Source organism: Salminus brasiliensis, chromosome 17, assembly GCF_030463535.1.
Source record: "Salminus brasiliensis chromosome 17, fSalBra1.hap2, whole genome shotgun sequence".
NCBI lineage: Eukaryota > Metazoa > Chordata > Actinopteri > Characiformes > Bryconidae > Salminus > Salminus brasiliensis.
This window is the reverse complement of record NC_132894.1, coordinates 26,602,968-26,618,705: the sequence shown is the minus strand read 5'-3', so window position 1 is coordinate 26,618,705 and position 15,738 is coordinate 26,602,968. Positions and strand designations below refer to the sequence as shown.

Sequence of the window (15,738 nt, the reverse complement as noted above, 5' to 3'; positions counted from 1 at the left end):
GGAACTGCACACAGACTACAAGTAGGGAGCCAGGGCCGTGGCAGGCCAGCGTGATCAAACACAGACGAGACGGTGGGGAAGGCACATACATTGCGTCAACTCTTCTCGGTTACAGTGCACAGGATCGAAGCTCGGTCCTTATTCAAAGCGTTGTACGCGGCCCGTCTTCGCCCTGGAGCGAACAGGCCAGAGAGATACCAGAGACGGCCGGTAAGGCAGTGCATTTGAGAAGACGTGGAGCAGCGAGGACATTGATTCAACATACAGTAACAAAGCAACAGAACAAACAACATTGAAATCAACTTCAAGTTACGTCACATAGTAGCAACATATCTGGCTGACTGGTAACAGAAGGAGGTAACTGACCATGTGGATTATTACTGTACAAAGAATGCACCACTCATTCAAGGAGGACTTCTTAAAAGTGGCTGCATCAAGGTTGAGGGGGAAAAGTGAAAAAATGATGAAGGGCATCAACCAATAGTGTAATACGCAAGAATAAGTTCAATTGCTTAGTGGGTAAACAAGGACACTGCTGCAAGAGCTGGATCTGAGCATTTACTGCATAGCACATAGCTGAAACTGTACATCGTTCAGGTATTCGGTGTGTACGGGTATTGCTTGTCTTAAAGACATGTCAAATACTTCAAAAGAAAACTGAAGGAAAACAGGTTCATTGTTCAACTGAGAAGAATGCCCTACCAAATGTATGACACATCCTTGAATAAGATTTGGTCACACTGCACAGCAGATCTCCACTGCCTGCAAAGGAATGAGATACTAAGACTGCTGTCTGGCCAAGACAGCTGTAACTGACTGCCGTGTTCCCTTTGGACAGCTCCTGCCTGGCGGTCCACGCAGAGAAGACGAGGGCAGTGTCATGGGACAGAAAGGACACAGAGGGAAGAGCCGGAACTAGTTCTGACACTAGAACATAAATAGCACAAAAATGGAGCGCTATCAAACCACTGAACGCATCTCCGCACAAACCAGCTAAAGGTCAACTTGAATCGCACGGCTAAGTTACTTGAAACACAGAAAATACAACTGTGCATTTGCTCCAAAAGCACAAACAAGAACAAAGAGTTAAAGCCCAACATGGGACACTGGCAACGACCGCTGATTGATTATCGGAATATTAAATCATTTAATTTACTGGATTTCTTTAAAACCATTCAGAATTGTTAAACGTGATTATTATGCCAGTCAAATGTCATCTATATGAGGTCAAACCACCAGCCACTCTACATATGAATATTAGTGGTAGGGGTTAATGCTACCTGCACAACAGCATCATCATTGGTCAGATATGAGAGCTACAAAAAAAAAAAAGGTAACCATTTCCATCAACCTAAATAAATATTTTTCTTCCTTTAAAGCCATTTAAAAGCTCATTAGGTTGCACAAAAAACTAGAACATTTCGAAAAAAGAATAACACCATTTATGCGGAAATGTAATCCTGGCCCAAAAAGTACTACTATGCTTTTGCAAAAGCCATAATAGACCAAATATCAGAGGTCGTTTTCCAGAAGGAAACGTGAATAAAGGTTTCTCATCTAATGAGGATTAAAACTAATTGGTCAAACGGGATGAAACGCTGAACATACAGAAACATAAAAATATTTTTTTATGATTTACATGGGAATCAATGGGAATGTCAGGCTCTTATTTGGAATGCCTTTTTAAATGAAATTATTTTCTTTAAAACACTTGGTCTAATTGCACTTAATCTTCATTTAATTGATTTTTAATTTATTCAGTAACTAAATCAGTGTATGTAAAATGAAACTGCAGCATTTTCTCTTGGCTAATTTGTAAACAGTGTCAACCACGCCTGTCAGTTTCTCCAAAGCCCAAAAAAATTTAAAAAGAATTTCTAAAATAAATAGACAAAGAAAACCTCATTGCAAAACTAAGCAAAGTTTTCCCTTAATTTAAAAAAAGGAAATATCTGATTCCAATTAAAAAGGTCAGTGTGAATCAACTATGAACCTCTCTATGTGCAATTACAAGACAGTTTTAAGAAATCACTCAAGAGCAATATTGCCAAGGACAGAGAAAGAAACCTACACTGTACAAAAAGTATTAGAAAAAAAATAATAATAAAACAAAGAAAAGAGGGCTAACCCCCCTGCACAGAATTTAAATCAAGCCTCGTTAGGAGGTGTGCTTAGATAATTGGGATTTAGAACACCAGCGGTGACAACGTATGTCCGGCTCACCGCTGAGATCTTATGAAAACAATACACGCCGTTTTTAAAAGGTCAACTTTGTGACCTTCATGATTAAAAACCTACATAGTAACTGTTAAAATATTTCGCCAAAAAAAAAAAAAAAAGAAAAAAGAAAAATCCATCGTGCATCAGTATGGACTAACAAAGCTGGGTTGGTTATTCATACAGACTGCAGCTGTTGTTTACATTAAATATGTAACATTAAATCTGTAAATCTGTGACATGGGGGATTACAAACACCCTTGTAAAACTAAGTCGTGAAAATAAAACAGCCTTGTGCTCCACCAGGACTATTGCTTGGATTTTGGTTACTGAGCTGGGTTTGCCAACCCAAAAGTGGGGATTCCACACCACTGGCCATGAGATTTCCAGGGGGTTTGCTTCCACCCGCTTTGTAGTGACCGCTGCGGTTCCACAGGAATAGGTCAGTTGCCAGCAGCCAGAACCTGCACCACGTTTGGTCTTAGCTTGGATAGTGGTGATGACTTTGGTGGACACCAGACATCGTCTCCAGGACAAAGATGTGACAAATGAGAAACAGTCAACAGCCAGACTGAGGAACACTTCTGGCCGTGAGGTACTATAGAGAGGCTATAGAGAGTTTTCTTAGGCAGGTCGCTGTGGGGAAACATGGATGTTTTCGTGTTTACTAACTGATGCTGAGAAATCTAAACTGGAATGCTGATTCAAAACTTAATACTAACATTAAAAAACAATATACAAAAAAGAAAAAGAACACACATGCACAAAAAAAAAAACGTGGCACAGGTAGAGCATGATACTGTGGACAGTGTAAACATGACTGCGATACAACGGGAGCCATATCTATTCTTTAGGCCAGTCCTAGATGTTGATTGTTGGTTGGTTGATTGATTGATTGAGGAAGAGACGCCAGGCAATCACTCTCAAACTACAAACGACAGCCCCGTCAGCACAGCCGCCCTGATAAGATTTAGGGACAGGGGCTGAAGCGTAGTCACATGAGAACAACATGCCTCTTGAAAAAGAGATGTAGAAACAAAATACCAAAAACTTAAGACATTTTTGAAGTCTCAGTCAAAGCAAGAGCTCGGTAAAGCAACAAGGAAATTCGTCAACACTCGGAGAGCGAGCCTTCAGGTGTCTTTTAGGTAGCAGAGTCCAAACAATCTATCAAGTAGGAGATCTTTTTAATATATATTTATATATCTATATATATTATATATGCGGGATAAAAAACAGGCAGGATGGCAAAGATCCTATGGCTGCATCCCATTCTTCCTCCACAACCTTCCTTCAATAAACATTTAGTCAAACAGCTGCGAGACATCTCTGTGAAAGTGATCATTGTCGAACGTAAGGATATTTTATCCGCAAAACAGGACCGCAGACTGTGAAGGCTTTGGTAGATGATTTACCAGTTAAAGCAGCCAGTGCAGATGTTCAGCATCACAACTGATGGCAGTGAACTGGCACTAACTACTTCAAGTGCTCTCCCTCAAGCCTGGAATAACTGAAAGGAAAAGAAGGGATGTAATCTTCTGACGTGTGCAAAATCTCAAAACATTCTGAGGCTACATTCTCGCTCCTGCTCCTTCTTTCCCGTCTTCTCACTATTTGACACTTTCCTCCCGCCGACAATCTCTTGCTATTATGTCTCTTGCCACGGCTGTTGCTACTTCCCGGCATTGGAGCGCCCCTCAATGGACAGTTTAACCTCCTGAGGGATAAAAGAGGGGCGGGAGGAGCCTGGGGCGGTGGCCGGGGCTCGGCCCCCCTCCTCGCTCTTGATGGCGTATCTTTGGAAGCCGGGGGCAGACCAGCGTCTCTGGGATGCCCCCGCCGAAGAGGTGGCCAATGTCACCCCAGCACGGGCATGCTGCCCCTCGGTGTGCAAATAGTAACTGCTCTGGCTTCGTGTGTGCTCCACTGAAGTCCTGTTCGGCCTGGGGGGAACGTCATTGTGTCCTGAAGCCCCTACCATCATGGGCTCCTCCTTGTCCGCCCTCTCTCGTTCCCGTTCTCTGTGAACCCGCTCCATCTTAAACTGGCTTTGAGGCCGCACATGCTGGGGCGCTGGAGGCCCCATGGGCTGTGAGGAGGAGGAGACCCCTGATGTGGAGTTGGCTTTGGTGGAAATTCTGGTATGTATGGGCTGCTGCTGCTGTGATGGCGGCGGTTTCTGCTGGGGTGCCTGCTGCTGCTGCTGTAGAGTGATGGACACACAAACGTCGCCCACTTGCAGATGGTGGCAGGTGAGGCCGTAGAGTTGGGCTGTCCGTTCAGGGCTGCAGGACGACCAGCCCTGGCCAAACACAAAGAAAGGGTGTTCTGGGGGCACGTCAATGGTCACTTTGCTCTGCTGCTCTCCAACAGTGAAGTGCAGAGACACCAGGCCTGGCCTCTGCTGGCTGACCCGGATGTCCACCACCATGCTTGAGTCGATCTTGAGCCCTCCGCTCATCTCCGCACTGCGAACAAAGTCCTGAGTCTGCAGGTCCTCCACACGCTTCAGCTCACCCGTAGCCAGCTGGATGATGGCGCCCTTCATGAAGTGTGAGGGACCAGTGGGGGCAAGGGGCGGCGGCGGTCCCAGAGCCTGGGGCAAACCTGCCGCCGCACCAACTGCAGGGTGCTGAGAAGGAAGCTCCACTACCGCCCGCTCTGTGAGGCTCATCGTAGCTGCAGCATCTGAGACTTTGGAGTGCGACATAGGAGAGGCAACAGTGGCTGCAGAATCATTATGTTGCCCTGGGTAGTGCTGCTGCTGCTGCTGATGATGATGGTGATGATAATCCAGGGGCACAAGAACCGGCTGCCCGTTTGCCAAGATCACAGCATGTCCAGGCTGTACTGTCTGTTGCTGATGAGGTTGGGCTCTTGGGTCCAGCTGAACAGTAGACTGTGAGGCATACGCAGTCCTACCGTCCCCCTGAACCTCTCGGTTCTTTTGTGAATTCTGAGACACTTCCCTACGACTATGGACCGGTGAAGATAATCGCCCAACCACCTGCTGAACCTATAGAGAAACAAAAGATTTTTTGAGGTGCCTTTCCCTCCAAATAAAGCTACTACACATTCTTAAAGATGAATGCATGTTTTCAAATCTACAATTAAATCAATACAGTATAGTTTACAAGTAGATTTATGATCTGTTTCCTCTAACTTAGTACAACTTCCTGGTCACATCCGATTCCCTAAGGCAGTTTATACCCACAGTAAATCAAAAAAAGCTATCTCTGCCAATTTCGAAGAAGTTGCTGTCTGACTGCCTGTTGCTCAATCACTAACACACCCAAACTACAGCTAATAAAGGAAGGAAGTGGAGTAAAACACATGGGTGCAATGCTCATTTAAAGGAATAAGCCAAAACTGTATTAAGAAGAGGTGATAGAAACTAGTTAGTGCTGGCTGGGAACATGTGGACATAAATTAGAAACACTTAACATTAAAATGTTATAAGTAGGTACTGGCATAATATATATAACGCTTATGAAAATCAACAATATAGAGATAATTTCTCTCAGTGTTACAAATGGATTCTATTAAACATATGCAAACATTATACCAAATGAATAATGATTTACAAAACGTTATTATTACAATTATTTATTTTTTTTAAATCACAGTGACATCAAAGACTTTTCATTTAATGACGGTAAACATATTTTAAAACAGAAACACAAAGACTAGTAAACTAAATGAAGACTGCCTTACCTCCAGGTCCATGTCTGGGGTGCTGCGTTGACCAGGTGAGGCTCTGCCGTCCTGTCTGCGACTTTTTAGGCTCCTGTCCTGCTGGGGTTCAAGCGCAGCTGCTCCGGGCACTGCTTGAGGCGGCCGTGCATTCCTTACCACATAAACCGCATCTTGGTGGGGCTCCCTGCCTCCGTGTTCCCTCTCCCCTCCGTTTACCTCTCTCTCCTGCTCCAGCGAACCACCATGGGGGTCTCTCTGAGAATGGACAGCTCTGGCACTGCCAGAAGGGTGATAGAACATGGGCATTCCCCTCGGACTGAGCTCTGCTGCTGGCAATATCCCTACTGCGCTGAGCTGTTGCTGAGTAGCGGTCTGCTCTGAGGACAGCACCAGTGGGACGCCTCCAGGCTGTGCCACTTTGGCATATGCATGGGTCGACACCTGCTGCTGTGGGGGCGATGAGACCATGCCATCCTGAATCACTGACGGATAGGGGACCAGGTGAGAGACTGGGTGCGGCTGGGGAATTGCAGACTGAGGTGATATCAAGGGGCTGGGAACAAAGCCTGGTGGGACAGCATAGGGAACAGCAGCAGCATAATGTGAACTAACAAACTGTAAGGAGGAGTGGGGGATCGGGGTGTAGCCAAGAGGAGGGTAGGGGATGCCAGGATGTTGCAGAAGCGGGGATGGAATCGTGTAAGCAGGTGAAATGTGCACAGGGTGGAGGCTGGTTGGAGAGTAACTGACAGAGGGGAGAGCAACTTTGTAGAGCATGCTGTATTGATCGACAGGCAACCCAGTTAGGCCTTCCGGTCCTTCCACTCCATAGTGCACGCCAGTCCGCACCCACTCACCACTCCCTCCACCACCCTGGGGTTCTCCACACACTCCAGAGCTCTGTGAGGATGGGGTCTCCTCTCCTCCTCCTCCTCCTCCTCCACCACCAACACCACCACCACCACCACTGCCGCCGCCAACCCCACTACCTCCTGCACTACTGCAGCTGTTGGATGTGGTGGTGGTGGCATTGTTAAGTGGAAGGTCCCGCTTCTTCGGAGGGAGGCACTCCTGGTTGCGCTCGTGGGCTGGCTTCATGGCGGTCCAGGTTAGGTATGGGCGATGTTAGTGAGCGGTGGCAAGGCCCGACAGCTGCACAGACAGCACCACTGGAATCAGCTCTGAGAACTGCCCGCTGACCTCTTCCATCGCATTACCTAAACATGCACACACTTTGTGACTGTCAGTTCCAGGTTACCCACCAAAAGCTTATAAATGCTTTATTAAACCTTCCTTATGATAATGGCAGCAGCAACCAAGCCTTTTTTCTCATTACTGTTCAGAGAAACTCATGCAACTATACTACAATTCTCATGCAATTATGTTAAAAAACATAACCTACAAAACTTGTTAAGAAATAAAAAACATTCCCCATCAGGTTATATTTACTTTGTTTTATATTTCAGGGACAAGCACCATACCATATTGAGACAGGGCATGCTGTGAAGGAGCTGCAACCATAGCAACAAGAAATCTGATCCTCAAATATTACAACTCAGGATATATTTTGCCCATCCTAATTGCATTGTCCAGTCACATGTTGTTTTTGCGATCCCTAGATTTAATCAAGATATAAGTGAAACAGACAGAGGCTTAGGACACATGACGTGCCTGAGGTTGGCCTTCCTGGATTCTATCAGTTTATACTAAATGCTTTGTTTGGTCTCAGAACCACTTGGGAAATGTGTCTCTCACATTAAAAAAGGTAATATGCAACTAATGAGGAAATCTGGACTGGCACATTTTACCTAACGTAAAAACATCATACTTAATACACACAACCATAAGGCTGTTAACCTTTAATATAGACAAAAAACTAACGTACATACATTTACACAATCTTCCTTTAAATTGTGAAATAACTTAAAGTTAAGATTAACTTTAAAGTCTGAAATGTGCCACAAAAACAAGTCCTTTCCACAGTGCCACTGTGCCAGAAGTGGGAATAACAGAAAGGTAGGCTCATCAACAGGATGAAAGTACATACAATAGTGAATGTAACTACACTATAAACACAATATTTACTCAGTATTAATCTGAAAGTAAAATCTGCGGTTTAAAACAGTGGTGTGAACCAAAAGCCCGTGGGAGTTCATGTAAAAGTTGGTAAAAAGCCAAAGACTCCTATCTGGGGCTCGTGGGCAGAACCGTTTCGCTGGAAACAGGCTTTGACATCATTAAGCCCGGAGACGTAGCAAGTTAGCAAGATGGCACAGAAAACCTCAGACGTTCATAAACATTAAAAAGCTTAATACTACAGCTGTACACTGGTTAGTTACACGCGAAAACCAACAGAAAGATCGCGTATTCTCTGAAAAACGGCACTATTAATACGCGTACCGTAAGAGCAAACTATTAACGTTAACATTTCCCTGCCTGGACATTAACGAGGGCATCCGCGCTAGCCGAAACGTTAGCCACCCGCTGCTAAAATGGCTAACCGCCTGTTTTAACAGTCGGAGACATATTTTTCCGATCGTATCGAACTGTTTTGTACACACTGACTTACCCCCGCATGTCATGGTGTGGCCAGTGGTCCAGCTTTAGGCTTTCGACGAGTCCATGTAATAAATCAATGGTGAAATCAGGGCTGGTGATTTCTGCCCATTTCAGAGGCCAGCGGCCGAAACCCCAGCGGCGCCCGTGGATGACGTCAGGATAGTAGGGCTGCGTTTGGGGGAGCTGCAGATTCACAGATCTGTAGACAATGCGGATGGGAACGTTGCTCTACAATCTAAACCAGAAACTGCGCTCGAAACTAATGTAAGAGTTTACAAAAGCGTACGACTAAGGGAAAGTCCTGTGGGGGGTCTCCAGCTTCTGGCACTAAATATAATAATTAAGACGCTGATAAATGATGATTCTTACATATTGGTTTATTTTTATATTATTTTTACAAGTTTCAGACCATGTCAGACCAGATTATGTGAAAGAATATCCTTACTGTAACTAAGTGATTTGTTGAATTGGGTTGAATTTTGTGGAGAGACTCTGAGCTACAGGTGAAGGAAATGAGTCTCTCTACAGGTTAAAATCATGTCAGTGCTGCTTCTGATAAAATTCTACTCTTAAACGAAGGGCAATTATATAAGATCTTGAACAGCAGAGATAAAACATGTTGATTAGATTCAGGCTGTTCTGTCAGACCAGGCCAGTAGCATCTTATTACACAACTGCCATTTAACAAGGGAGCACGAACTGTGCATAGCTCATAGATTTGTAACCGCATTAGTATCAGATGATAGTTGATTTATAAACAGTTATTGGCATTGCATCTACAGTACTCCAGAAGTTGAAACTAATGTTTCAGGGAAGGGGAAGTCCTGTGGGGGGTCTCCAGCTTCTGAGCACTGATCCAAACAGAGTAAAGACACGACAGCGGTGTGGGAGCTAACATTGTTGTAGCTTAAACAACAAATATTAAGCATTTCTTCAGTTATATTTATTTAAGCACGATTAAGATGTAGTTCCCCGTATCTTAGCAGGGATACGGGGGCACAAAATACAATAATAAGACGCTCCCACTGATGATTCTTACATATTGGTATATTTATGAGAAAGTCTCTTTGCTTAACATAAGAATAACGTTTCTATGCTGATAGGTGAGGGACGTACAGAAACATTCTGCTGCTGCTAATAGATTATAGATTAGGTTATTGGTTATTTAAGTCGATCATTTTATTTTATCATTAGTTATTTTATTCCACTAAAACTCAGGACCTCCACTGCTTTACCCCCTCTTATGCATGTCCATTTTAAATGCTTGTTATTGATTTTTTCAATTAGACACCATGTAATCTCTCTAGACACATCATGTACAATTTTCCAAATGTCTACCTTATTATTGTCATTACCTCACATCATCATCATCATCCTCACATCCTAATATGTGCAGTTGGTATTCATTAGGCACCTCATTATGTATTTGTTTGGTGTTGGTGTGGCGCAACAGATAACACCACTACCTGCTACCACACCATGTGGGAGACCAGGGTTCGATTCCCAGTCTGGGTGACTATGCTGCGCTACACCAATAAGAGTCCTTGGGCCAGACTCCTAACACTGCATTGGCCCACCTCTGTGATATGAATAACCTTGTATGTTGCTCTGGATAAGAGCGTCTGCTAAATGCCATAAATGTAAATGTTTACTTATTTACTTAACATTTCATGTGTTGATCATTAGATGTTTACTGAATGAGTCTATGTTACTCATTCCTCAATCCTTCTTCATCCAGGAATCTGAGACTAGATCTTCCAAAAGTATGATTAAAAAAAGAGAACTGAACATCTAAACGACTCGTATTATACTGATTAAAATCATTTCAGACGAGAGCCCACTAAAGTCACACTTCCACATTAAATCCATAGAGAACTGAGACAGCAGGAAAACGTCCCTCCTTTGTTAAGCCCCTCCGTCCCGGTAGGTGGCGGTGTGTCTATGAGTCGTTCACCAACGACCAATCACAGCTTACTCTCTCCGGCGCTGTCAGACTGCTCTGTGTGGGCAGTCGTTTACGTAGCGATATCTCAGGCACAGAATTTACGAGCAAGTTCCCACAGACTGTCGCTGAATTTGAGGCTATCTCACAAAGCTACGACTTAAAGCCATGTCTGACGCGGACCCCAAATCAGCCCAGGATCTAACGGTCGTGGTAGGTGCTGTTTTGGCTCGTAGCAGCAGCTGTATCGTTAACGTTACCGCAGCTAGCCAACCGAGCTGTCGACTGAGCTGCAAAGTAAGGGGATTCCATCCTTTCTGTGGGTCCTTGAATGTGTTTACTAGCTTTTAGCAGGCACTTTAACCGAAATGCTAGCTATATAAGCTGGCCTTTTGTTTATAAACTCCCCTCTTGTGTAAATAGCTGTCGTTATTTCTCTGCTAAATTAACGTTATTTTGTCGGAAACGTCCATTCATTGAAGACGTAGCTAGCTAGGTCTGCTTGTTTCCACGGAAACGATTGTTTGAAATGGGAAGCTGTGTCTTAGTTACCATGTTAAATGAATTAAATTCCAGTTGCCATGGAGTTTATTTCATTTTTAGTCGACTGGCTTCTATTTGTTCGCTCAAAATACTTGGTTTCCATGGTTTCAGCTGCAAGCGTAGGCGCGTGGCATGACTTTAAACTGCTTTTATCTACCCTCTGCTGCGGGCAGGCGATAGCGACCCCAGACACCCACACAGTTTGAGAGTGTCTTGCGTGCACACTGTTCGTGACTTTAACAAGCGTTGTATTTACGTCTAAATGATATTCATACATCTCTCTCTCTCTCTCTCTCTCTCTCTCTGTGTGACTCTCACTCTTTCTAGGTGCAGACCTTACTGCAGCAGATGCAGGACAAGTTTCAGACCATGTCAGACCAGATTATCGGAAGGAATATCCTTACTGTAACTAAGTGATTTGTTGAATTGGGTTGAATTTTGTGGAGAGACTCTGAGCCACAGGTGAAGGAAATGAGTCTCTCTACAGATTAAAATCATGTCAGTGCTGCTTCTGATAAAATTCTACTCTTAAACGAAGAGCAATTATATAAGATCTTGAACAGCAGAGATAAAACATGTTGATTAGATTCAGGCTGTTCTGTCAGACCAGGCCAGTAGCATCTTATTACACAACTGCCATTTAAGCTTGACTGACTGTTAAACATCATTACGTGTAACAAGGGAGCACAAACTGTGCATAGCTTATAGATTTGTAATTGCATCAGTATCAGATGATAGTTGATTTATAAGCAGTTATTGGCATCCTATTCCAAACTGTTATTTGAGGATGCATTTACAGTACTCCAGAAGTTGACCCAAAAATCGAGTACATGCCTGTATAGATTCTAAGTGTAATTAGAATCTAATTCTAATACTGTTTTTATTTATTCGACCTAGTATATAAAATAACTGGCCCAATAAACCTGCACAATAGCTGCCAAAATAAACAAACTGTTTTATGATTCGTGGTTAAATATTATGAGATTCTCTTTAATTCACGCACTCGATGAGATGAGTACACGAATTGATGACCTGGAGAAGAATATCTCTGACCTCATGACTCAGGCTGGGGTGGAGGAGTTTGAGGGGGAGAACAAAGTCAGTGACGCATCAGGAACAGCTTGATGAAGGTGTGTTTTTGATATTCTATTGAACTGATAGTGCTAAAGCCTGAATTCAGTTCAACTGGCTTCAGTTTGGGAGTGCAGCAATCCAACACCATTTCTTTGTTCTTCCAGTTCGCCAAGAACACAATGAAGACTTTCCATAGGAGTGGCAGAGTTCTCTTAATATAATGGTGTGTATGTATGTATGTGTGTATGTTTTGTTTGTTCTTTTTGGGGGGAGGGGTGGGGGTATTTGCCATATGTGTAAATAATGTTTGATATTGAACATAATAGACTGCTCTGATTTTGTTGAATGCTGCACTAAAATGAGTTTCTACAAAAAAAACCTCTACAGTGTAGGATCACCATGCCCCTTCTCAGACTTTTCAGACAGCAGTGGGTTTTGCACTTCCAGTGGGTTTGATTTACACCTGTTCTTTCAAAACCAAGAAGCCCACAAGGAGAAATATATATTTGTTAGAATAGCCAGAGATAGTGGAGGTTAAAGCATGATTGGATAGGCAGTGTTATTTCACACTATTGGTATGGATTGGCATAGTTACCAACAGCCTTCTTCCACAGCAATAAAGTAGTGTTTTATTCTGACTTTGCAGGCATGGGTCAGGAAAGCATTGACCGGTCAAACATCTATAACTATGCAAACATCTGTAATGACAAATTCCATTAGAAGTCTTATGTTGCATTTTAGTTCAGAGGTGGAACTGTTTTGATTGGATAGGTAGAGTAGCTAAGGGTCAGGATAGAAATCATTCAAATGGTCTAGGCAAAAACATCAAGTCCATTGCTTCTATCTGATGTTGCGTAGGCTAATGGAATTAGGAATGCTTATGTAAGCTGTGTCAACTGACAGCTTGGTTGACAATAAAACTTTACTCTGGCATGTTGCACACATACATGTTTGCACATTGAATATATCCCCTTCATAAGTTTGTGTTTGTGGATTTCTAGAGATTTATAGAGGCCTACTAATGTCTTTTCATTCACAGTGTTCAAGTTGTAGTTGAGAAATAAAAAAATGTCTTCAAAGGGTGAAACCTTTTTGAGTTGAGGCCAAAAAATTGCTGCGTTGCCAAATCAGACAAAAAATATTTCTCTCTTATCACTAAAATGCTTTTTGGGAAGCCCAGTTGCTAAATATGTGTCTGCCACTGTGTATATATAGCTTATATACTTTTCTGTACTTATACTAATAAGCAAGGCTACTGTAAGGGCTGGCTCGAGAAATTACAACTGTAAGAAAGCAAGTGCATTCGGTGCCTGGCGTTTGTCTCCTTGAATCGCATTCTGGAAGTGTAAAACCCACTGAGCCATCTCATCTGTACACCTTAACCAGATGGTCTTTCATTACTTCTTACAATTTCATATGACCTACTGTTAGCAGACTGTGATGCCATGTTTTTTTCGTCTCTCAACGTCTTTCTGATTATCTCGCTGTCTCTCTAGCTCCTTTATTCCTTCTTGCTGCACTTTCTGCACCAACAAAAAAACAGCATAGAACATGCTTAACAGACGCCTGATTTACTGTGACTTAACACATAAAATTTTCATTGGTGCTGTTCATGAGAGATTATCTGCTAGGTCAGTAAAGTAGTAAAACCATCATAGGATAGACTAATGTAATCAGAGTTGAGAGGTGTAACATAATGCCCAGTATGATTACTGTTTTTAGAAGTTTGATTAAAAATAAGAAAACAAATGTGACAAATGTGTTGACATTTAAAAAGGTAATTAAATAAATAAAAAATGGTATTCTGTAGTATCAATAAATGAGAACATGGTATAATGAAAAATGTAAACAGTGTTAACTACAGACTTAATTTGAAGTACATTAAAACATTTGGTTGAAGTTTAGTATAATAACATTTTATTGTTGCTATATTGACAAATAGTTTGGTTAAAGTCAATGTCTCGCAGTTTAAATTGCCAAGTGGATGTTGATAATCAGTTGACTTATTAAAGTGCTTTCCTTAAGAAAATGTATGACCTGGTTGTTCATTGTTTCACTGAGTATGACTGCTAATGATTTATACTGATGTTTAAGCAATGATCTTGTTCTTTATAGGGTAGCCGGTAATGTTGAAATATCATCTAGTGACTATAAAGTCACAGGGATGGCATGTCGCATTTATTGCCTTGTATTTAAACAGGAACATTGCACTAAAATAGAAATCTCTGTCGAGTGTCCTGGCCAAGATAGACAGCAGCACATGTAACATGTTTGTTCTCACATGGACCAGCAACACATTAAGAACACAAGAAAAATGAATCATCATCATCATTTAACCATAATAAATTGTTGGGGTTTTTAAACTGACTCACAGCTTCTATTATTAAATAGAAATATATATTATTAAAGTTTGTTTTTCTAATTCATTACATACAGTGGGGATCATAGTGAAACAAATATTCAGGCCGTAATTGGTGGCTCCTTTCTGAAATATGAACTTAACCAGATAACAAAGTTAAACTTACAGTATACCAATGATAATTAAAAACTGCCCTATGCTTTAATGAAGAACACGGTGGAGGGTAATAACCTTACAACTAATACATTCTAGAGCAACATAAAATTCAGGGTCTGATGAGCCTAAGCAATACAAAAGTGCATACATGTAAACGACAATTTTTAGTTGCAGGTTAAAGAATATACAAGTTTCTTTTTAGCTTTCAAAAACAATATTCTTAAATTAAAATAAGAGGCTTAAATGACAAAAACGATCTAATCCTATACAAACATACTTGTATGTATAGTACTAGATCATTTGTAAATTTATGAATGAAAGATTGTGAAGCTCTTTTTTGTTGGAGGAAAGTAGTTTGGCCACTGCTAAGAAACATTAAAAATAAATCAATAACTCTGCTGACTGAAAGGAAGTCACCACTTTATTGTGCTTGCACAGCCATGCAACAAAATGTAGCCTCCACATGTAACCAATCCATGGCAGGGAACAAATACACTCACACTGGTAAGCAAGTACAGCATGCACTAGGGGCAGTGAGCAGGCATCTCATGTCCCAGGGTATCGGACCAGTCCCAAGCGTTGAAGAAAGGAGTAGAAATTGTGTTTAGATATCGGACTAAAAACATGAAGGTTATACCTGAAGTTCTACGTTACTTAAGCGTGTCCTTTATCATAACTTATGATCCAAGTAAAGAATTTGGGTTTCATTATTTCTAACTAATAAATGCCATTGTATTCCTCACTGCAAGCTTGTTATTTATCCCTCAGCATTTGGATGTTTTTACATTTTTGGCTAAAAGGTTTGTAATGAATAGCTGTAGTCAGCATACTGTGTGTGGATTGGACTTGTTTGCCTGCACTTGTATAGTTCACTGCATAAGGTTTGCAGGCTTAAATGCATGTTGTGTGCCATGGGTTGTTGCGCTATGCCTAAAGATTGACTTAGTTGTGCCCTAAATGGTAAAGTTATTGAGTAACAAGTAAGCATGCATATATATGTAGCTTTATAACCTGCTCGATTATTGAACGTTCATACTGGTTGTTGAACTATGACACTCAGAATCAGACTGGGCATTTTAAAACAGAAACAATTACACGTGAAAGAATGGTATACTCTGCTGACTGTACGAGTACATGCTTTTATATGAACATACTTCTCTTCATCACAGGTGCTAATAATTACCACATACAC

At 42.0% G+C, this 15,738-nt stretch overlaps 2 protein-coding genes across 2 annotated transcripts; one reads left to right on the top strand and one right to left on the bottom strand.

The window, feature by feature from the left end:
- Positions 1-3,702: 3,702 nt before the first annotated feature.
- Positions 3,703-8,582, bottom strand: atxn1l (ataxin 1-like). The gene is made up of 3 exons (XM_072660912.1): positions 8,483-8,582; positions 5,932-7,130; positions 3,703-5,233 (listed from the first exon to the last, which is right to left on the bottom strand). Exons 2-3 carry the CDS (start codon positions 7,009-7,011, stop codon positions 3,890-3,892), a joined length of 2,424 nt encoding a protein of 807 aa, XP_072517013.1. The 5' UTR covers positions 7,012-7,130; positions 8,483-8,582; the 3' UTR covers positions 3,703-3,889.
- Positions 8,583-10,465: 1,883 nt separating this feature from the next.
- Positions 10,466-14,060, top strand: hsbp1a (heat shock factor binding protein 1a). Its single transcript, XM_072660831.1, has 4 exons — positions 10,466-10,627; positions 11,285-11,351; positions 11,961-12,087; positions 12,196-14,060. The coding sequence occupies exons 1-3, from the start codon at positions 10,583-10,585 to the stop codon at positions 12,080-12,082; spliced, it is 234 nt and encodes a 77-aa protein (XP_072516932.1). The 5' UTR covers positions 10,466-10,582; the 3' UTR covers positions 12,083-12,087; positions 12,196-14,060.
- Positions 14,061-15,738: the final 1,678 nt, after the last annotated feature.

Bases quoted from the DNA above. Each gene is read 5' to 3' on its own strand.
- atxn1l (XM_072660912.1), bottom strand. From the start codon at position 7,011: ATGAAGCCAGCCCACGAGCGCAACCAGGAGTGCCTCCCTCCGAAGAAG. The intron at 5,234-5,931 runs GTAAGGCAGTCT...GTTTCTCTATAG, and splicing joins CCCCAGACATGGACCTGGAG to GTTCAGCAGGTGGTTGGGCG.
- hsbp1a (XM_072660831.1), top strand. From the start codon at position 10,583: ATGTCTGACGCGGACCCCAAATCAGCCCAGGATCTAACGGTCGTG. The intron at 10,628-11,284 runs GTAGGTGCTGTT...CACTCTTTCTAG, and splicing joins CCCAGGATCTAACGGTCGTG to GTGCAGACCTTACTGCAGCA. The intron at 11,352-11,960 runs ATATCCTTACTG...TAATTCACGCAC, and splicing joins AGACCAGATTATCGGAAGGA to TCGATGAGATGAGTACACGA.